The 24,006-nt window shown below is 40.4% G+C and overlaps 1 protein-coding gene across 4 annotated transcripts in view; it reads right to left on the bottom strand.

Annotated features, from left to right (window-relative positions):
- Window positions 1-24,006, bottom strand: part of SORCS2 (sortilin related VPS10 domain containing receptor 2) — an 807,861-nt gene that overhangs the window by 136,615 nt on the left and 647,240 nt on the right. For all 4 annotated transcript variants that reach the window (XM_043544690.1, XM_043544691.1, XM_043544692.1 and 1 more), the window contains exons 4-5: window positions 11,296-11,460; window positions 3,170-3,243 (exon numbers count right to left, since the gene is read on the bottom strand). In XM_043544690.1, the coding sequence (XP_043400625.1) occupies window positions 3,170-3,243; window positions 11,296-11,460 (239 nt within the window). The remainder of the gene's footprint in view (window positions 1-3,169; window positions 3,244-11,295; window positions 11,461-24,006) is intronic.

The following is a 24,006-nucleotide window of genomic DNA, read 5'->3' as shown; positions in this document are numbered from 1 at the left end:
AGTCCCTGGAAAAATCATGGAGCAGGTCCTCAAAGAATCAATTCTGAAGCACTTAAAGGGGAGGAAAGTGATCAGGAACAGTCAGCATGGATTCACCAAGGGCAAGTCATGCCTGACTAACCTAACTGCCTTCTATGACAAGATAACTGGCTCTGTGGATGAGGAGAAAGCAGTGGATGTGTTATTCCTTGACTTTAGCAAAGCTTTTGATACGATCTCCCAAAGAATTCTTGCCAGCAGGTTAAAGAAGTATGGGCTGGATGAATGGACTATAAGGTAGCTAGAAAGCTGGCTAGATCATTGAGCTCAACGGGTATTGATCGATGGCTCCATGTCTAGTTGGCAGCTGGTATCAAGCGGAGTGCCCCAAGGGTCGGTCCTGGGGCCGGTTTTGTTCAATATCTTTATTAATGATCTGGAGGATGGCATGGACTGCACCCTCAGCAAGTTTGCAGATGACACTAAACTGGGAGAAGTGGTAGATGCGCTGGAGGGTAGGGATAGGATACAGAGGGACCTAGACAAATTGGAGGATTGGGCCAAAAGAAATCTGATGAGGTTCAACAAGGACAAGTGCAGAGTCCTGCACTTAGGATGGAAGAATCCAATGCACTGCTACAGACTGGGGACTGAATGGCTAGGCAGCAGTTCTGCAGTAAAGGACCTAGGGGTTACAGTGGACGAGAAGCTGGATATGAGTCAACAGTCTGTCCTTGTAGCCAAAGAAGGCTAACAGCATTTTGGGCTGTATAAGTAGGGGCATTGCCAACAGATCGAGGGACGTGATCATTCCCCTCTATTCGACATTGCTGAGGCCTCATCTGGAATACCTTGTCCTGTTTTGGGCCCCACACTACAAGAAGGGTGTGGAAAAATTGGAAAGAGTCCAGTGGAGGGCAACAAAAAGATTAGGGGGCTGGAGCACATGACTTATGAGGAGAGGCTGAGGAAACTGGGATTATTTAGTCTGCAGAAGAGAAGAATGAGGGGGGATTTGATAGCTGCTTTCAAGAACCTGAAAGAGGGTTCCAAAGAGGATGGATCTAGGCTGTTCTCAGTGGTAGCAGATGACAGAACAAGGAGTAATAGTCCCAAGTTGCAGTGGGGGAGGTTTAGGTTGGATGTTAGGAAAAACTTTGTCACTAGGAGGGTGAGGAAGCACTGGAATGGGTTACCTGGGGAGGTGGTGGAATCTCCTTCCTTAGAGGTTTTTAAGGTCAGGCTTGACAAAGCTCTGGTTGGGATGATTTAGTTGGGGATTGGTCCTGCTTTGAGCAGAGGGTTGGACTAGATGGCCTCCTGAGGTCCCTTCCAACCCCAATGAAGAAAATGGGAAATAAACTAGAGCAGAATTTGGCCCAGAATGTTGCTTCTAAATTTGACTGTATAGGACAAGGTAGCTAAGACAGACTCAAAAGAACCTTCATAATGATGGTTATGTAGGAAGAAGGATCTATCTTACCTTGGAAATTCCCAGCTGATGTGAGTTTTGAATGGAATTTGGCCATTTGTGGCACAAACATACTGCTGTGAGCCTCAATGATCAGCCCTACTGTGTGACGGAGTTGGGGGGGGAAAGGAGCTGGTATTCTTTCTCCCACGCAGGTGAAAAGAGGTCCACCAGAGCTGACACAGGTAGCTGTGACACAGGTAGCTTCCAAGAAGGAAGCAGATCGTGACACAGACTCACCGCTTGCTACTGGTCCCGCTTCTGGAGCAGTGCCTCTACACGCTAACCTGTACTTGGGATGGATTGCCAGGTTCCAATCTGACCATAATATTTTATATATATATATATATATATTTTTACTATATTATCCTTACTTTATAATCTCCATATTTTACAAAGAGAAACCTCCAATGAAGTGGGTTTTAGCCCACGAAAGCTTATGCTCAAATTAATTTGTTCGTCTCTAAGGTGCCACAAGTACTCTTGTTCTTTCTCCAAATAAGAAGCTCAGCAGAGTCACTGCTGGGTTGGCCAGGGCCTAGCGCCTCACCTGTAGAGCACCAGGTTTCAGAGCCCAGGCTCCAGCCCAAGCCTGAACATCTACACTGCCATTTTTAGCCCTGGAACACAAACTCCCCACGCCTGAGTCAACTGACTTTTTGCTGCATAGACATACCCCAATTGCCTAAAGAACTTGGGGAGGGGGAACACAGCAAGTGCAGGCACTAGTTAGGAAGGCAGCTGAAATTAGTTAAGTCCATTAGAGTGTAGGCCACCAGCTGGCTAACTCCATAATCTTGAAAGCCAGAGATGACTGCACAAGGATAAAGATACACTGCAATGCAATTCACGCTCTTCAGAAATACCAAAGGAACTACGATGATAAGATCTTTTGGGGAGACACCATGTCTTCCTGTGTGGATAGACAGTGTCTAGCACTTTGTGGGTATGATTGGAATACAAAATAATAATAAATAATGCTAAAATTAGAATTGTATGAAACCCTCTGTATTTTTTATATTAAAGCCCACATGTGGAAGCTGAGATTTTTTTCAGAATTCAGGCAATTAGTTAAATATAAAATTTGATCACTTCCACAACTGACCACAATTTTTCTTCTCTTTCATTTCCATTCTGGAACAAGTCACACATTTTCACAGATTGGCTTTGGGTAACTTTCATAGAACAGTGGCCATTTTAGTTCAACAAACAGTTCTTTTCCTCCCTGAGAAAACAACCCACCATATTTGTGGAAAGACAGCACATGTTTTGCGAATTGGACAAAAACATGATTTTTCACTTGCTTCCCAAGCAATGAACATTTTTCTATACAGATGTAGATAATGCCAGATTCAGCCTTTAACTTTATAGATTTTTCCCTTTAGATTGATACATCTGGCTTCTAGAGATCACTTTTATCTGTAAAATGAAGTGCAGTTTGAGTAGACATTAAAATTCTCTCTAAACCAACGTCACTAGATCACAATACTGAAAACTCTTACATTCGATTCAATTGAGGCTCCTTGCCTGAGTAAGTATGAGTCTGAATTTGCAAGACTGGACCCAGGTGAACAGGAGACTAGAATTGCCCCTGCAAAAGATGTCAAATTTGTTTTATTATCCTTCCTCCTGCCTCAGGAAACACTCAGGAGGAATAGTATCAGATACTTTTACCTTTCATGTGTTCATTGGAGACTAACAACAATGTATGCCTCTTACCAAAAAATATGGTCTTTTGACACTCGTTCCTGCAGAAGAGTCCATTTTTTCCCCAAGTCAACTGACACATAGAGCTTCAAAGAAAAAAGAAAAATATTAGCTGGTAGAGCACTGCTAACAGTTTAAATTTTAAAAGACAGTGGCTAACCAAGGGACTTTGAAATAAGCTATTAAAAGGACAGATTTCACGTAAATCAAAGTCAGTTCAAGGAATTTTCTAGAATGCTTTCCAAAGCAATAACATTTGAATCTTTTTGATCAAGTGAAATGAAGACAAACTTCCTTAACATTAATATATACACACAAAAAATTTATATACACACACACAAAATATATATATATATAAATAAGAGTGAAACGCTCTGTCAATGACATCTTGTTTCCCATGAAAACAATGTACAATTTCATTTTGGAGCAGACTGTTTTTGCTTACCCTGCTGTGATTGTTCAAGAGGAAGGAGTATAAGGGAATTTTTCCTCCCTTGGTTCTTCCCACACAGGGGCCAGCCAATTACAAATGCTCAATGCCCCAATTCTGCAAAGCTTAAAATTAGGGCTGTCGATTAATCGCAGTTAACTCCCATGATTAACTCAAAAAAATTAATCGCGCTGTTAAACAATAGAATACCAATTGAAATGTATTACATATTTTTGGATGTTTTTCTACATTTTCAAATATATCGATTTCAAATACAACACAGAATACAAAGTTTACCGTGCTCACTTTATATTATTTTTTTATTACAAATATTTGCACTGTAAAAATGATAAACAAAAGAAATAGTATTTTTCAATTCACCTATACGAGTACTGTAGTGCAATCTCTTAATCATGAAAATGCAACTTACAAATGTAGGGGTTTTTTGTTACATAACTGCACTCACAAACAAAACAATGTAAAACTTCAGGACCTACAAGTCCATTCAGCCCTATTTCTTGTTCAGCCAATCGCTGAGAGAAACAAGTTTGTTTACATTTACGGGAGATAATGCTGCCCACTTCTTAATTATGTCACCTGAACTTTTGCATGGCACTGTTGTAGCCAGCGTCGCATGGTATTTACACGCCAGATGCATTAAAGATTTATATGTCCCTTGATGCTTCAACCAGTTTTACATTATTTTATTTTTGAATGCAGGGGTTTTTTTGTACATAAATTCTACATTTGTGAGTTCAACTTTCATGTTAAGAGATTGCACTACAGTACTTGTATTAGGTGAATTGAAAAATATTATTTCTTTTGTTTTTACAGTGCAAATATTTGTAATAAAAAATATAAAGTGAGCACTGTACACTTTGTATTCAGCATTGTAACTGAAATCAATATATTTGAAAATGTAGAAAACATTCAAAAATATTGAAATAAATGGTATTCTATTATTGTTTAACAGCGCGATTAATCGCGATCAATTTTTTAAATTGCTTGACAGCCTTACTTAAAATGCTTGCTTAACAGGGATCCTAATAAGCACAGAGACTGCTCTCTGATTGCACTCCAAGGAGCAACAGCTACCTCAAAAGAGGTAAGGTGGAGATAGTAGGGGATCGGCCAGGACCTTCCTCCCTTCCTCTGCACTGGTCACAGTTGGTAACACTGGGTTTGGTTTCTTTCCCACCACAGTTAATTTCAGAAATTAATGTGCTAATAACAACAAGAACACTGAGACAAGGAATGTCAGTAGCACAGATATAATTCTCTTTCCATGACATGCGCAATACATAACACTATTCATTCAAAGACTACCTTATTTCAATCAGAACCTTCAGAATGCATTCTCCTCATAGATTCGTAGATGCAAAGGTCAGAAGGGACCATTATGAACATCCAATCTGACCTCCTGCACAACGCAGGCCACAGAATTTCACCCACCCACTCCTGCGAAAAACCTCTCACCTATGTCTGAGCTATTGAAGTCCTCAAATCCTCAAAGACTTCAAGGAGCAGAGAATCCTCCAGCAAATGACCCGTGCCCCATGCTACAGAGGAAGGCAAAAAAGCTCCAGGGCCTCTTCCAATCTGCTCTGGAGGAAAATTCCTTCCCGACCCAAATATGGCGATCAGCTAAACCCTGAGCATATGGGCAAGATTCACCAGCCAGATAATACAGAAAATTCTTTCCTGGATAACTCAGATCCCACCCCATCTAACATCCCATCACAGGCCATTAGGCCTATTTACCATGAATATTTAATTACCAAAATCATGTTATCCCATCATACCATCTCCTCCATAAACTTATCGAGCTTAATCTTAAAGCCAGATAGATCTTTTGCCCCACTGCTTCCCTTGGAAGGCTATTCCAAAACTTCAATCCTCTGATGGTTAGAAACCTTCATCTAATTTCAAGACTAAACTTCCTGGTGGCCAGTTTATATCCATTTGTTCTTGTGTCCACATTGGTACTGAGCTTAAATAATTCCTCTCCCTCTCCGGTATTTATCCCTCTGATATATTTATAGAGAGCAATCATATCTCCCCTCAAGCTTCTTTTAGTTAGGCTAAACAAGCCAAGCTCCTTCAGTCTCCTTTCATAAGACAAGTTTTCCATTCCTCGGATCATCTTAGTAGCCCTTCTCTGTACCTGTTCCAGTTTGAATTCATCCTTCTTAAACATGGGAGGCCAGAACTGCACACAGTATTCCAGGTGAGGTCTCACCAGTGCCTTGTATAACGGTACTAAAACCTCCTTATCCCTACTGGAAGTACCTCTCCTGATGCATCCCAAGACTTTTTTCACAGCCATATCACATTGGCGGCTCATAGTCATCCTATGATCAAGCAATATTCCAAGGTCCTTCTCCTCCTCTGTTACTTCTAATTGATGCGTCCCCAGCTTATAACTAAAATTCTTGTTATTAATCCCTAAATGCATAACCTTACACTTCTCACTATTAAATTTCATCCTATTACTATTACTCCAGTTTACAAGGTCATCCAGATCCTCCTGTATGATATCCCTGTCCTTTTCTAAATTGGCAATACCTCCCAGCTTTGTATCATCCGCAAACTTTATTAGCACACTCCTACTTTTTGTGCCGAAGTCAGCAATAAAAAGATTAAATAAGATTGGTCCCAAAACTGATCCTTGAGGAACTCCACTGCTAATCTCCCTCCAGCCTGACAGTTCACCTTTCAGTAGGACCTGTTGTAGTCTCCTCTTTAATCAATTCCTTATCCACCTTTCAATTTTCATATTGATCCCCATCTTTTCCAATTTAACTAATAATTCCCCATGTGGCAGGGTATCAGATGCCTTACTGAAAAGTAGGTAAATTAGATCCACTGCGTTTCCTTTGTCTAAAAAATCTGTTACTTGCTCAAAGAAGGAGATCAGGTTGGTTTGACAGGATCTACCTTTTGTAAAACCATGTTGTATTTTGTCCCATTTACCATTGACTTCAATGTCCTTAACTACTTTCTCCTTCAAAATTTTTTCAAGACCTTGCATACTACAGATATCAAACTAACAGGCCTATAGTTACCCGGATCACTTTTTTTCCCTTTCTTAAAAATAGGAACTATGTTAGCAATTCTCCAATCATACGGTACAACCCCTGAGTTTACAGATTCATTAAAAATTCTTGCTAATGGGCTTGCAATTTTGGGTGCCAATTCCTTTAATATTTTTGGATGAAGATTATCTGGGCCCCCCGATTTAGTCCCATTAAGCTGTTTGAGTTTCACTTCTACCTCAGATATGATAATATCTACTTCCATACCCTCATTCCCATTTGTCATGCTACCGTTACCCCTAAGATCCTCTTTAGCCTTGTTAAAGACTGAGGCAAAGTATTTGTTTAGATATTGGGCCATGCCTAGATTATCCTTGACCTCCACTCCATCCTCAGTGTTTAGCGGTCCCACTTCTTTCTTTGTTTTCTTCTTATTTATATGGCTATAGAACCTTTTACTATTGGTTTTAATTCCCTTTGCAAGGTCCAACCCTACTTGACTTTTAGCCTGTCTCACTTTATCCCCGCATGTTCTGACCTTTGTAGCTATAAAGTAACCCCACACAGCTTTAAGAAGTCAGATATACACAGACTTTGAAGTCTCTTGTATTTGTTATTTCATTCAATTTACACATCACTGGGTTCCTTCCCCCCTGCCATATTTCAGATGAAAATCATGGGGAAAACTTCTCCCTTTCAATGTAAGGCCTCATTTATCTGTTAAGGCACAGTCTGTGCTGCAGTGCAGAGCCTCACAGGGAAAACTAAGAAAGACACTTGTTTGTAACAGGAGAGGCACAAGTGAAAGTGATGAGTCCATTATGTACATATTGCGCTTTTATTATGGATATTACATATTGTGTAATTTACTGTGACAAAGTTCCCGCTCTACCTTAGTGGGTCTTGAGCTTATTGGCGGATTTGCTCGCCTTGGAGCTTCACGGCAGCCCTCAGCTTGGCCATTTTTCTGAACCCACAGTCCAGGTCAACTCCTCTTGTGTCTGACGAGGATTTGGGGGGAAGCTGGGCCCTCCTCTACTCCGGGTTCCCGCCCAGGGCCCTGTGGAATGCAGCTGTCTAGAGTGCCTCCTGGAACAGCTGTGCGACAGCTACAACTCCCTGGGCTACTTCCCCATGGCCTCCTCCCAACACCTTCTTTATCCTCGCCATAGGACCTTCCTCCTGGTGTCTGATAATGCTTGTACACCTCAGTCCTCCAACAGTCCGCGTTCTCACTCTTAGCTCCTAGCACTTCTTGCTCCCAGCTCCTCACACGCACACCACAAACTGAAGTGAGCTCCTTTTTAAAATCCAGGTGCCCTGATTAGCCTTCCTTAATTGATTCTAGCAGCTTCTAGATTGGCTGCAGGTGTTCTGATCAGCCTGTCTTTATTGTCTCTAGAAGGTTCCCGATTGTTCTGGTACCTTCCCTGTTACCTTACCCAGGGAAAAGGGACCTACTTAGCCTGGGGCTAATATATCTGCCTTCTATTACTCTCCTATAGCCATCTGGCCCGACCCTGTCACACTACATATTTAAGAATGTACAGTTACGCACCTTTTCTTGATTAATTTTTGTAATTAGAAATAATATGAATGGCCAAAGAACAACACTATCCAGCTATCATGCACTATAATGCATAGTAGCAGGGCTTTGTCCCATGGAAATGTGAAGTAAAGTGACCAGAATAGGAGACAATGTATTGTGGATATTCACTGTACAGGGTGTTGCTGTTTAAGGTATAAATTATAGGCGGTATTAGGCTGCATATATGACATAGGAAATGCATGTAATGGGAAAAGGGACATACCATTCTGTCTATAAATTTGGTGAAAGCGTCTCTGGAATTCCACCACCCTTTATCAGTCAGAAAGACACAATAAAGAGAGTTCAGGGGAGAACAACAATTGGTAAGGATGTGAATTGGAATGACTTGCTAAGGATTAGAAAAACGGAGAAGATATATAATTTGGCATAGATGTATCCTATACAAATATGTAGAGGTTGGCCAAAAAACAACTAAATGAACACAAAGTTGAAGAGTTTAAAACACCAAGAATGGAAGGAATAATTTATCATAATAAAAAGAGGTATATCTAGGAGTAATGAGCTAGACCCCATTTCAGCAAGGTATTTAAGAATGTGTTTAACTTAAATTCAGTAAGACTACTCAACATGCTTAAATTTATGCATGTGCTAAAATATCATGCTGAAGCAGGCCCTAAATGAGAGAAAACTCTGGCTCATCGTGTATTTTATTTTTGATTACCCATGACAAAAATCAAATTTGAAATTAGATTTGTGGTATAAGTTGTATTAATGGAAAAGGCAAAACTTTCAGTTTCAGCAAAGACTTCTGAATTAGTTTTTATTCTGTTAATTACCAGCCTTGCACTAAATTAGTGTAGTCACTTTTTATAAGGCCACAGAATACATAAGTTCAGGTTTTCTCCCCACCCTCACACAGTTTTCAAAGAAACAATTAAAATCTCCTGTGATCCCTGTCAAGTCTTAAAAATGAAATCAAGCATTTATATTGTCTCAGTGAACAACTGATTGATGTTCATTATTATTTTGATAGCCAAAAAAAGAAAGTAAGCCAGTAAGTGGATTAACCCAACCGCACTGACTAGATCTGTATTCATTTACAGAGTGTTAGTTAGAGATTGGAGCTTTATTTAAATAAAATACAGGGTACTCAATAGAAGAACAATCCATATATATATATATATATGAAGTAGGTACTAAATCAAGCCAGAAATCATGAGAATATTGAGATGCTCCAGGAGACAGAAGCTTACAGATTGCTATTTGTCAAAGAGCCCAATCCTGCATTTCTTGTGCACTCAAAAATGCTACTGCAAGTAATGGGTTGATTAGGAAGCTTCTTCTCAGTTTATCCAAATTATCTGAACTTCTTGGGTCTGCAAATTTAGGCTGTAAAAATGAGAGAGCTTGTTCTCATGAGTTTTCTGATACATCTTTCTTTCACTTAGGAAATATAATTATAAAACTCTAGGATCCAGACTATGATCCAGACTCTCAAGGAGTATGTTACCTCTGGGGCCATGGATTTCAACACAGTGATTCTCTTTTTATGCCACTTCTGAACTTTGCCCTCCATCTCTTCCTTCTCTCTACCCCTCGTCTCTACCTCTGAATTTCTCTCTTCTACTCTTTTTAGGACAAATCCTGCAGTCCTTACTCAAGATTTACGCAGGTAAATCTCCCCTTCCAGTCAATGATAGCTTTTCTCACATACATCTTGAGTAAAGACTGCACGATTTGGTCTTTCATGTCTCTATGATTTACTGCTTTAATTGTAAGACTGATAGAAAGGAAAGATCTATTAGATCACCTAATCCTTCTCGTGGCCAATACAGGATTGTTACTTACTGCACATTTTCTAGTGTTTTGTTCAGTCTAATTTTAATCGGCACTTCCACCACTTCCCTTAGTAGATTATTCCACCAGAAACTCAATTGAAAACAGAGGTTTCCACAATGGTTTCCACAGGTTTTGTGCTGTATTTTCCCCATGTAAATATTTTTGCTGCTGTCAAATTTTCAAAACATTTTTGTATGTTAGTTAGGACCCAAAACTGACTTAACAAAACAAAGAAATCCACCATGATATTTGTAAGGCAGAAACAGTCAAAGCCGTCATTAGTTCTTCTAGATGTAGCCTTGTTTGCAAATAGTGGAACAGCATGAACCACTGGTGATCAGCTGAGCATAGCTTTAGATTCAATTCTTGAAAGGTAGCTCAACGAAACTTCAGTAATATCTGTGCAATACTTGACTGCAGAATGAACAACTTGCCCTCTATTCCCTTCATCACATCAGCAAGATAAACTCTCCATACATGGTGACAAAGCTTAAAGGGCCTGATTCTGATCTCACTCAGTGTCACACATATCAGGAGTAATAATAGAGTTATGTCAATACAAACCAATAGTAAGACAAACCAGAATCAGGGCCACAATCTCTATGATTTTACAGCTTTAGCTCTGGTGCTATGAAAAAATATTGCATATATATTTTTACTGGATTATGTGCTCAATTGAGGGTGTTTACATTAACACATCCAGAAAAATGCCATAAATCTTTATACTTTAAGGAGCAGTAATCCAGAACATTACTGAAAGTCTACAAATAATTTGATATGACTTCTAAATCTGTACGTGGTCTGAATACTTCAAAGAAAGCATTCTTCTACTTTTCTATAGTTCTACTGTTTCCACGGAATCTTATTCTGCTTTACACCTAAACAAAGGTTTATTTCATTTTATTTTATTTTACAAACCAAGAATGGCTTTGGAGCCAATATTTCTGCTCAGTTAACTTTCTACTACACTATAGAATTTCTTATGGCCAATTTCTAGGGGAAAATAAATTTCTAGGATTGTACTTAACTATAATTACGTTACAGGATAGATTATATTGCCAATATCAGTATCAACAAGAAATGACAGAGAATGAAAATACTCTAAAAGGACAATGGCATTTTGAGGCTGATGTAATTTACTGAAATAAAGAAAGGAGCATTTCAGGAACTGGGTATTCCTTCACCTTAGGCAACTCATGTTATATAAACCTAATCAGCAAGTCATGACAATTTGATTAGGTTAATACGAAACATTGTGTGATGATCAAGAACACCCAAGCTTTACCTTGCCTTCCTTGGTGTAAGCAATCACCTTATCCTCATCTTTTGGGTGAAAAATCAGGGTTTCCACAAAGAAGGTAATGGGCTGCTTTTGAAAAGTGGCTCCTTCATCCATGCTCATGAAAAGGCTCTGGTCCCGGTCATTATGTGAAGAACTCACAAGAATTATCTAAAAATGAAAAAGGGTAATACATTTTAGAACACTGTTTCTATATAAAGAATTTTTCAATGCCAATATTAGAAGGCAACGCAGCATTATTTCTGTTGCATAAATGTAGGAGATGGTAGGAATTAGGCACCATACTGTAGTTGAGATTTTCAAAGCCATCTAGGGGATTTGAACACCCAGTTTCCATTAATTTCCTGAGCAGGTGCCAGGCTACATAAACTTTCAAATCAGTCCAAGCTGATTATACTAAGCACCTTATAGGTTTGTACCCAAAGTATCTACCTGATATCTAGGTTTGCCAACTTTCTTATCACACAAAACCAAACACCACTGTCCCAACCCCTACCCTGTGGCTTCTGCCCTGCCCCTTCTTCGAGGCCCCGCCCTCGCTCACTCCATCCCCCCTCCCTCCATCGCTTGCTCTTCCCCACTATCACTCACTTTCACTGAGCTGGGGCAGGGGGTTGGGGTGTGGGAGGGGGTGAGGGCTCTGGGATGCATAAGGGGGCTCTGGGCTGAGGCTGAGGGGTTTGGGATGCAGGAGGGGGTTCCAGGTTGGGGTGCGGGCTCCAGCTTGGGGTGCAGGCTCTGGGGTGGGGCTGGGGATGAGGGGTTTGGGGTGCAGCAGGGGGCTCAGGGCTGGGGCAAGGGGTTAGGGTGCAAGGTGCAGGCTCTGGCCAGTGGGCACTTACCTCAGGCAGCTCCCGGAAGTCAGTGGCATGTCTGGCTCCTAGGCGGAGGGGCCAGGGGGCTCTGCGCACTGTCTGCAACCACAGGCACCGCCCTTGCAGCTCCCACTGGCCATGGTTCCCAGGGAGTTGCGGAGGGAGTTGCGGAGCTGGTGCTTGGGGGAGGGGCAGCGTGCGGAGAGCCTGTGGCCACCCCTGCACCTAGGAGTCAGACATGCCAGCCACTTCTGGGAGCCGCAGGAAGCCGGCCTTAGCCCCACTGTGCTGCTGACTGGACTTTTAGTGCTGACCAAGGTCCCTTTTTGACCGGGCGTTCCTGTCAGAACGGGTGCCTGGCAACCCTACACATATCTCAAAGGTATTGAGTTTAATCCCGTTATTTCTATTGCGGTCCTTGTCCCAGGGTTGATAAAGCCACATGCAGGAGCTCCAACTACTGAGGAAGGAGTAATTCTAGTAATATCTTGTTTAATGTGACCATTTAAATAGCTAATCCTTTTGTGTAGTGAAGCTATTTTTATAAACAAATGGCTTGCTTAATCACTGCTGTAACTAAATTGAAGTTAACAGAGACACAGCAGGGATGAAACTGGTCTGTAACATCCTCATATGGCTGAACAGTGCTCTTTCTGTTTGGATCAGATAGCAATCTCACTTTGATGCTTTGCAAAAATAAATGCCAGTCAATTATCTGCATTTCCTTTTTATCTCAGGATATTACTTTGACTCAAACCTAATAAAAGTTGCAGCTGCCGGCTGTCTGATTGCATGGACTTCATATAGGGCTTTCAGTAACAAAGAAATATTTTCGTTGCAGAATCTCATAAGAATCAAACTCCTTTCAGTTTCTTCACCCTCAAAGCCTGCCAGAATCTTACAGCATGGCTTTTGAAAATGGCATTGTGAGGTTCCATTTGTAGCATGTCTCCAGATCAAATGTATTCTGCTTGTAAATAAAAAGATTATTTTACTAACCGCTAGCCCAGCAAATGCAACATGGAATTTCAAAGTCCAGCTGTGTTCTTTCTGGCTCACACATCAACAACAATACAAATTTTGCAATTAAAACAATTAAAATATTCAGTTGATCATGCACAAGCCAGCAGAGAATCCTGATCTCTCTCCCATAGTTATGGTGGCTCTGCATTGCCAACAAGAGTGAATGGTAGTTAGCAGTGGAAACAGAAATGACAACAAACACACTCAGGGAGCATCTATTGAGAACATAAGAATGGCCATATTGGGTCAGATCAAAGGTCCACCTAGCCCAGTATCCTCTCTTTTGATAGGTTTCAGAGTAACAGCCGTGTTACTCTGGTAATAGCAAGAGAGTGAGTTTGTCTGGGGGGGGGGGGGGCGGAGGGTGAGAAAACCTGGATTTGTGCTGGAAATGGCCCAACTTGATGATCACTTTAGATAAGCTATTACCAGCAGGGGAGTGGGGTGGGAGGAGGTATTGTTTCATGGTGTCTGTGTATATAATGTCTTCTGCAATTTCCACAGTATGCATCCGATGAAGTGAGCTGTAGCTCACAAAAACTCATGCTCAAATAAATTGGTTAGTCTCTAAGGTGCCACAAGTCCTCCTTTTCTCTTTTGATAGTGGCCAATGCCAGGTGCTTCCGAGGGAATGAACAGAACAGACAATCATCAGTGATCCATTCCCTGTCATCTATTTCCAGCTTCTGGCAAACAGAGGCTAGGGACACCATCCCTGCCCATCCTGGCTAATAGCCATTGATGGACTTATCCTCCTTGAGCTTATCTAGTTCTTTTTTGAAAAATAGTCTTGGCCTTCACAACATCCTCTGGCAAAGAGTTCCACAGGTTGACTGTCCCTCGCGTAAAGCACAATGGTACTATTTTTACTTAGGCCTACTCCACACTAATGCTGTAAGTCGATGTAAGTTATGCTAGTTAAGTTATGTACATTACATAACTTAAGTTGAAGTAACTTACATTGCCTTAAAGCTCTTCCATCGACATAGCTTCTGCCTCTCGTTGAGGTGGATTAATTAAGTCGACAGCAGAACGCTCTCCCATCGACTTATTGTGTCTTCACCAGACCCATTAAATCGATGAAGCTGCGTTGATTGCAGCGGCAGCAATTTAGCGCATACTGTAGATAAGGCCTCGGTCACTTTTTGGAGTAGAACTGCAGTTTAAAAAATTGGACTCCCCGGTAAACTTGCACAGACACAACAGCTGGACTGAGCTTTTATTGCCTCTGTCCCTCAGCAAGAAATTTGTAAATAGGTTATTCACAGGCCCAGATTCAATAGGATATGTAAGTACATGCTTAACTTTAAGCATATGAGCATTCCCATTTACTTGTACACAGACAGTCAATGGGATTTTTCGTGTGCTTAAAGTAACGCATGAAGTGCTCTGCTGAATAGAGATGGACTTATAGGCTCAAGTACTTTGCTGAATCGGGGCCATCCTGCATACACCCCTAGGATCACACACTAATTCTTTTTCTCAGTTTTAACAAAACATTTCAAGCATATGAGGCCACATCCTGCTTGCCTTGTTCATATAACTAGTCCATTGAAGTAAGCAGGATGTAGTCTATAACCAGCATAAGATTCTGTATTGTTTAATGTTATGATTTACATGGGAGTGTGAAATATGCAATTTTTATGTGAATCTATAAGGGGAGGTTATAGAAATGTTATCTTTACAAATTTTACCTTTCATTCTCATCACATCTTAATGTCTTTTTTTTCTCTTTAGGTGTCTATAAACTCTGAGTAAAGCATTTTGTGATCCCCTGTAAGGACAAAATATTCAAATAAAATGTATTTAATTGTATAAATTGAAGCAGCACTGGCCAATGTGCAGCTCATGAGCCAAATATGGTCCCAAAAGAGTTCTATACCATAAAATTGCATTTCCTTAATAAAGATGGAGCACTGCATATCAGGACCAGTATTCTATATGGGCCACACCTTGGTATTAAAGCTGAATGCAGCTATAATGTGCTTCTTTGTATGTTTCACCAACTTTCTCACAGGTTACTAATGTAATTCTCAGGGGCGGCCCTAGACTAGCTGCCAGCAACTGGCACCCTAGGCAAACCATGCAATCGGTGCCCCCCACCCCCAAACCCCAAGGGTAGATCTAGGCTGAGGTTTTTGGTAAACTGGGAAACATTTTGCCCCTTTTCTCCTTTTAATGTTTTTTAAGCTTTTTCTTTTTTTTAAACAGAGGCTTAATTATTCGGTTTGTCCATCCGTCTGTTCAATCAATGTTTCTGAGATCAGATAAAATAGAGACATGAAATTTTCAGAATAGATTTGTACACGACAGCTAGGTGGTATTTCAGTCCAATTTCAAATGAAAATGCATTAAAAGTGTTTCGTCCTTCATATGAAAACTGCTGTTTCTTTTGCCAAATGCGAACTGGCTCTGGTTCAAATTCTGTCGGAAAGTCTATTTCTTCAGCAAGTTCGAGAGAATCTACCAGTGTTCTTTCGAACCCTTCATCACTTCTGAATTCCTCCAGAACATTTTTAGTTTGCTGCAGTTTTTGAATAGCTGTTCAAATTCTTTTCCTGAAGCTGCTAACTAATGAGGTTAATCTCGAAAAGGATATTATACCACAAAATGAGTGAAGTCACAAATTTGAACTTGGAAAGGCCATTTGCAAGAGCTTCTGCATCTGAATGTGCTGTATTGCCAGATGATCCAGGAAAGGTAGTATCATCAGAAATTTCAATTAGGACATCATAAATGTTTCCAAGTTCATAGCAAAGAGGCTTCAATGCATCAGTGTGACTCTCCCATCTTCTCTGACTAAGTGGTTTCACAGTTAGAGAATTCACATGGCGAGCCAGAATCTCCCAACGGCATGTTGAGCCTGAGGAAAAAAAACACAAACAAACTGCACCAGGTCAAAGAAACTGCTTGCCTCCAAACAGCATCTAGCAGCATCATTGACAACCAAATTCAGAGAATGCACACTGCAAGGAATGAAAAAGGCCCTAGGATTATTTTCCATCATTCATTGTCTTTACCCTTCATATTACTCCCATCATCATAGCCTTATCCACGTAAGTTTTCAACAGATAATGACATTGTTTTAAGCTCTTGTAGAATACTTCAGTCATAAATGCTCCAGCCATATCCTTCAGTGGTATGAGACCCAAAAAATGTTCCTTTATGAGCACTTCAACGTTATCTTCATCTGCAGACTTTTCCATATCCACAAAACGAATGATCATTGTCATTTGTTCAACATGACTCACATCTGGTGTACAGTCCAGTATTATTGAAAAGTATGTTGCAGAATGCGCAGCTTCTACAATTTTATTTTTAATGGCATTTGCTAGGATTTGAGTCAGTTCAGTCTGCATATTTTTTTCTAAGTAAATGAACCTATGTTTCATGATCGGTTATTTTACGTAGATGCTCCTTCATGACTGGATCAAACAAAGCTAGGTATTCAACAAATTTTAAAAAGTTTCCATTACTTGGCATGTATAATTTTTCATTTCTACTGCGGCTGCGGAATGCTAAATTTTGCCCACCAAGAACTCTCACTAACACAATCAGATGCTCTAATATTTGTTGCCAATATTCTTCTTTTTCCTTGATCACATGTAAATTTTCTTCATCGACAGTTTTTCCTTTTTTCAATCGTAATTCAAGTTCTTTCCAATTTTGAAAACATTCCAAATGTTCTGTACTTCTTTCATGTGAAGAAAAAATTGAAGATATGTTTTTCTAGTCCTTCGAACCATTTTCAGTAAGTGATGTACCAATTGCTTGATTTCTAAACAACTTGTAGCAAAAGCAAAACACAGAGTCCTTTGACACTGAATATTGTAACCAGTTTCAATGAATTTCTTCCCCATTAACAAGTTTCCTCTTGTAATGCTGAGCAGAGAATTTTCTTTTATTTCCAACCTTAGGGAAGGGAAATTCATGAACTTGTTCGGGTCCATGTTCCATGAGAATTTGCTGGACACTGTCATCACATCTGGGCCATGGAACTGGGTCCCCATACTGTAACTTGTTTGTAACTTCCTCATCCTTTCTTGCTTCTGCTTCATTTATGTCAATTTCTGCATGTGTCTCTGAAGGTGAATACATTTGCTCCACTTCCATATCAGTCTGATGCTGTGAGCTACCTTCATCTAGAAGTAAGTTTCCAACATCTTGAGTTCCAAACTGCTTTTTTGTGGATGTGAGCTGTCCTCATCTCTAAGCAATATACCTTCATCTTGATGTTCCAAACTGCTTCCATGCGGATGTGAGCTAACTTCCTTCTCCAAGTAAAATTACTTCATCTAGATGCTGTGAACTGCTTCCATCTTTATTTGGATGAAAGAGAAGATATTTCAGGAAGGATCCCTGGTGTTTTGCTTGGTCCTTTTCCCTCTCAGCCTTTCATTTATGATACTCAGCTCCTGAGGGTTATCTTTTTCCTCTTTCTGCCATGAGGCATTTGAATATTGTTTTGTACTGTGCTCCCAACTGCAAGCATTATAGCATTAAGGATGGCTGACACACCAGATGGCTGGCGATTTAAACCACATTGCAGCCATCCCAACATGTCTTTTCACTGCTTAAAGGTTCAATGATTAGTAACATACACTCACTTACCTATTAAAGCAGTTAGTTACAGCGTTTACATGGAAACAAAATGACCTTTTTCGATGTTATAACCCAACACCGGTTGTTTGGAAAGTAATCTTTCCTCACGGTTACCCGCTTGGAGTGTGACATCATCACTTCCGTAGTCTATTAAGCGTTAACGCTGTTATTTTTCTTTTATAGACCTTATTTATTACACGTGAACCAGTTATAACAAAGAAAACTTCATAATTATACAGCCGGATAATAACGCTAAGGGTTAATAATGCTAAAAGATACTCACATTTTGGATTTATAATGCTGAAAGACATTATTCTTTATTTTTTAGCACCAAGAAACACAATTTTCCACAGTATTCGCTCGATTCTTAACCATCTACCTGCAATGTATGTTAAAATGACTGTTTGACATGTATCATCCCGTGATATCTCCACTCTACGTGAATTTCTGGCTATGCGATCTTGATGTATATTTGAGTTAGGTGTCACTAGCATTGCAGCTCTTGCTTCTGGTGGATGTGTTTCATTGTGGCTAAGTTATTGCTTATCAAAATTGCGGAGTGGGTCATCTCGACCCTACATCACAAATTGAAAAAAAAAACTCACTGAAATATTATTTATTTTTGCAGTAAATAAATGATTTGACATATTAATAAATTCTCAGAAATGTAGCAAAATGAATTATAATTCATATTCCTCCATACGCGAATGAGAATTGAAATAATGGCATCTTCGTTATTTTATTTGTATTTTTTTCATCTTTTTCATTTTTTTTTAAATTTGATTTTTTCCCTCAAATTTGACACCCCATTTAACTTGGCACCATAGGCGACTCCCTAGTTCGCCTATATGGACTGGCCACCCCTGGCAATTCTTAAATGGGCAATGTTTGGGATGAAACACTATGAAAGTGACTGTAGACAGCGTCTGCTGGTACCTAACTCACAATGATGACTATATCTACATGTTATTTAAAAACAAACCACACAGATTGTTCTCATTATATTCAAGATTAATTTCTAAATACAAAGTTGGGTGAACTAACATAGTAAGATACTGAGAGTCTGAAACATATTAGAATAAGCCTATTCTCTCACACACGAAAGAGAAAGTAAAGCTGTCATCCATATCGTAAACATTCATTTGTTTTCAAGATAAGCTATTACTGTTCTGGATCATGTGTCAAACACTGATTTCCATAGGGGTATGTGGTAATTAAAACAATATTGTTAAAACAAAGATAGTTATTTATAGATTTTATGAAGACCAGCAGACTTTTGTTCATCCCTTTGAACCTACTCTTGTAAAGCTGTCCACCTAGCTAGATCTTTGGCAGGTTTTAAACTAAACAATAACAAAACAGACAGATTATGCATCTATGTAAAAAAGATGTTGGAGAGACAAAGTTAAAAGGGTAATTCTAAGTTTGGTCACCCATGGTATGCATAGGGATTGTTGTTCCAAACAACTGTCCCAAAATCTGACGGGAAATCTGGGAAATCTCAAGCAATCCATGGAGGGGTAAGGCTGAGTTAGCAAGGCCTAGTTATTAGCACCATTCCCCACTATATTCCTGGAGAAATGTCTAGAAGAGTTAAATGTTAACAGGGCAAACATCATTTCCCATGGGCATACGTCCAGGTATTTGTGTAGGAATGATGACATATAGATAGACTCTTGTTTGGCTCCACCAAACACAGCACAAAACCTATGAGGCCCACATGACACAGAGGTCACATGAAGGGGCTTCTACAGGGTTGAAAGAGTGAGGGCATGATGCCACTTGAGCTCAACTTCTATCCAGCCACGACTTTTGGTCATTTGCAGCATTGCCAACCCCAAGTGTCCAAAAATCAGGAGACAGGCTCAAGCTTTCTTCTGAAACAATGAGGGTTTGAGACTTCGAACTTTTATAAATGAAAGCTGAGATTCTCACCAAATAACTTGCCTCCAGGAGCTGGACTTCATGAAAAACACTTAATACAATTGCAACTGCTGGTAATACCATGTTTGAAAGAGTTCTCTGCACCCTTCATAGATAGTGTAGGAGGGAATGATTTGCCCAAAGTCCTTAGTTGAGTAATATATACAACAGATGTCTCATGCTCTAATCCGAAAAGACCAGAAGTTCTATCTTCTGTTTTTAAGGAGTTCGCACACCTCTGCTAGTATACTGGATATCCACATCACCACTCCACTAATACATAAAGACTCACATGTACTCCATGACTAGTACACTGTTTATTGAGGGTGATATTCCAGATAAAATATTGCACACTCATCAGGCACTTTCCACAACAAGCTTTGATTTTTTTTTTTAAGTGGGACAAGTAGCAACAGATCTTCCCCTTAGCAAAAGATCTTGCGACTGCTTCATGAATGTAACAGGGACATACTGTCAGGAGAGCAGAATCAAATGGTGATGGCTGATGGTTTTAGCTCAAAATGAATAACTACTTGCTTGAATAGCTTTGGACCCAGAAACCAGAATAGATTTTAATCACTTCTAAACTTCAATTAAGCTTTTCATAACTTTTTTATAGCTTTTCATCATTCCCTTTGGAATCCTCCACTATTTCTCAGTGGAGCTATAAAACTCTATTAAATTATCTCTGACTTTTCTGCTTAACCATATGGCATCTAAATAAGCAACAAAGACACTTAGGTGTGCATTCATCTTTTGATGTGCATGCATAACTCACATTAGCATTAACTGGAGCTATGCGAGTGTTTCAAAGAGAGAACCTGTCATTTAAATTGTCAGGCTAGCTATTAAGATAAAGTATAGACTTTGTCACTGTCTTGGAGTGCAGCAAAAAAAAAAAAAAAAGAGCGATAATATAAGTGAAAAATACTAACTTAATTTCTTGCATGTGTATAGGGCCCTACCAAATTCACAGTCCATTTTGGCCAATTTCACGGTCATAGGATTTTAAAAATCATAAATTTCATGATTTCAGCCATTTAAACCTGAAATTTCATGGTGTTGTAATTGTAGAGCTCCTGACCAAAAAAGGAGTTGTGTGTGGGGGGGAGGGGTGCTGCAGCATTATTGTAGGGGAGTTGTGGTACTGCTACCCTTACTTCTAGCACTGCTGTTGCTGCCCAGCTCTGAAGGCAGCACAGAAGTCAGGGCGGCAATACCGTAACTCCTCTAAAATAACCTTGCAACCCACTGCAACTCCCTTTTGGGTTAGGACTCCCAATTTGAGAAATGCTGGTTTCCTCCCGTGAAATCTATATAGTATAGGGTAAAAGCAGACAAAAGACCAGATTTCACAGGGGGAGACCAGATTTCACAGTCCATGGCACATTTTTCACGACCGTGAATTTGGTAGGGCCCTACATATGTAGTAAAAGATGTGTAATGAAGGATTTAGGCTCCTGTGTTTTACTACCATTACTTTAAGGGAGAAGACTGTGAAAAAGAAAAATAGAAGCAAAATCTACTTAGTGGTGATATTGCCCAGATCACCAACAAATAGCAGAAGCTCAATTAAGCCCAAGTGAAAGCCACTGGTAAGATCCAGTTGGTCCCACATACAATGGGCTGACTACTATACAACATAAAGTGACAAGAGCACAGCACGGTGCTGTATAAAAAGCAGAAAACAGACCAGCCCTCCCTCAGAAAGCTTACAGTGCTATGCCCAGGTCTCTGCACTGGCACATGTCCAACTGCAGGATTGCATTTGAGCAGACCTGGAGGAGTGAATAACAAAGACTGATTAACTTACTAATAATAATTATTTATGGCTCACATTATGTTAATAGCCAAGGAAGATGCACCTCATCAGAAGGGTGCTTGTTATTCAGTCACAGCAGTCACTGGGATGCGTCCATCATACAACAGCAGTTTTCAGTAGCTAAGTCAGTCTTTGTTTGCTAAGTAAGACATCATTATTACCGAGGTTAAAACACAGCAGATATCGACCAGATCTGAGAGTCAGGGGGGCATGTGGAGAAAAATAGGGAGATGCAGGGGAAGAACCTTCAACACACAAGAGGCAGGATGAACTGAGCTGTGTAGATGAAGTGCTTTGTTTTTTAAACTATACGGTAGTTGGATATTAGAAGAAAGGCATTCTTTAGTGGGTTGATTTTAAGGCTGAGATGCAGGAATTTCTGAGAACTATTCCCTGTTTTGTCAAAGATTCCCTGTGTGACCTCAGGCACATCAGTTAACTTCTCTGTGTCTGTTGTAGTAGCCAGGAATGGTCCTAACAAACTTCAGCAGGACTTTTTAAAGTGGAAACCTCTTTTCCAAGCTACTGCTGCACTCTCAGTAGCTCTCCCTAAGCCTCTTCAACTCCTCCCCCCTCCTTCCTGTTTCCTGTCCTTTCAGACTCCCAACAGCCAGTGCTCCCAATTCTAATAATTACAAGCAACATCTAAACACCACATTCCCTCCTCTCTTAAGAAACTCTCCCAATTACAATAAACAATGTTGTTCTAACCACATCAATGTAGTGCAAATAGAGTAGTGGCATTAGGGGACGAGAGCTGAGGAAGAGTTGTTCTAAGTCAGCCATAAAAATGTTGGCATACTGTGGGGCCACGCGGGTACCCATAGCAGTGCCGTTGATTTGAAGGTATATATTGTCCCCAAATGTGTCCGCTACATTGATGACATCTTCATCATCTGGACCCATGGAAAAGAAACCCTTGAGGAATTCCACCATGATTTCAGCAATTTTCCATCCCACCATCAACCTCAGCCTGGACCACTCCACATAAGAGATCCACTTCCTGGAAACTACGGTGCTAATAAGCGATGGTCATATAAACACTGCCCTATACCAGAAACCTACTGACTGCTATACTTACCTACATGCCTTCAGCTTTCATCCAGACCACACCACACGGTCTATTGTCTACAGCCACGCGCTAAGATACAACGCATTTGCTCCAACCCCTCAGAAAGAGACAAACACCTACAAGATCTCTATCAAGCATTCTTACAACTACAGTACCCACCTGCTGAAGTGAAGAAACAGATTGACAGAGCCAGAAGAGTACACAGAAGTTACCTACTACAGGACAGGCCCAACAAAGAAAGTAACAGAACGCCACTAGCCGTCACCTTCAACCCCCAACTAAAACCTCTCCAGCGCATCATCAAGGATCTAAAACCTATCCTGAAGGATGACCCATCACTCTCACAGACCTTGGGAGACAGGCCAGTCCTTGCTTACAGACAGCCCCCCAACCTGAAGCAAATACTTACCAGCAACCGCACACCACACAACAGAACCACTAACCCAGGAACCTACCCTTGCAACAAAGCCCGTTGCCAACTGTGCCCACGTATCTATTCAGGGGACACCATCATAGGGACTAATCACATCAGCCACACTATCATAGGCTCGTTCACCTGCACATCTACCAATGTGATATATGCCATCATGTGCCAGCAATGCCCCTCTGCCATGTACATTGGCCAAACTGGACAGTCTCTACGTAAAAGAATAAATGGACACAAAATCAGATGTCAAGAACTATAACATTCAAAAACCAGTTGGAGAACACTTCAATCTCTTTGGTCACTCAGTTACAGACTTAAAAGTCACAACTCTTCAACTAAAAAACTTCAAAAACAGACTCCAACGAGAGACTGCTGAATTGGAATTAATTTGCAAACTGGATGCAATTAACTTAGGCTTGAATAAGGACTGGGAGCGGATGTGTCATTACACAAAGTAAAACTATTTCCCCTTGTTTATTTCCCCTCCTACTGTCCTTGTAAACTGCTGGAAATGGCCCACCTTGATTATCACTACAAAAGGTTCCGTCCCCACTGGCTCTCCTGCTGGTAATAGCTCACCTTTCCTGATCACTCTTGTTACAGTCTGTATGGTAACACCCGTTGTTTCATGTTCTCTGTGTATATAAATCTCCCCTCTGTATTTTCCACTGAATGCATCCGATGAAGTGAGCTGTAGCTCATGAAAGCTTATGCTCTAATAAATTTGATAGTTTTTAAGATGCCACAAGTACTCCTTTTCTTCTTACGGATACAGACTAACACGGCTGCTACTCTGAAACCAAAACTTTGGTTCCTTAGCACCCCTCCGCTTGTCTGTGAAAGCCTTAGACTTTGCTTGGTTCTGTTCAACTGTTTTTCTCACATCATCCTCGGTTGGGGCCTCAGGTCGTGACTTTAACAATCCAGCAATGGTCAGTTTAATATTCATCTGTTTCCCATGCAGGTGACATCAATAATTCTGCGGGTGATCTTTGCATTGTGGCATGTTGTG

This window comes from Chelonia mydas, chromosome 4 (genome assembly GCF_015237465.2).
Source record: "Chelonia mydas isolate rCheMyd1 chromosome 4, rCheMyd1.pri.v2, whole genome shotgun sequence".
NCBI lineage: Eukaryota > Metazoa > Chordata > Testudines > Cheloniidae > Chelonia > Chelonia mydas.
This window is presented reverse-complemented; position numbering and strand designations above follow the sequence as displayed.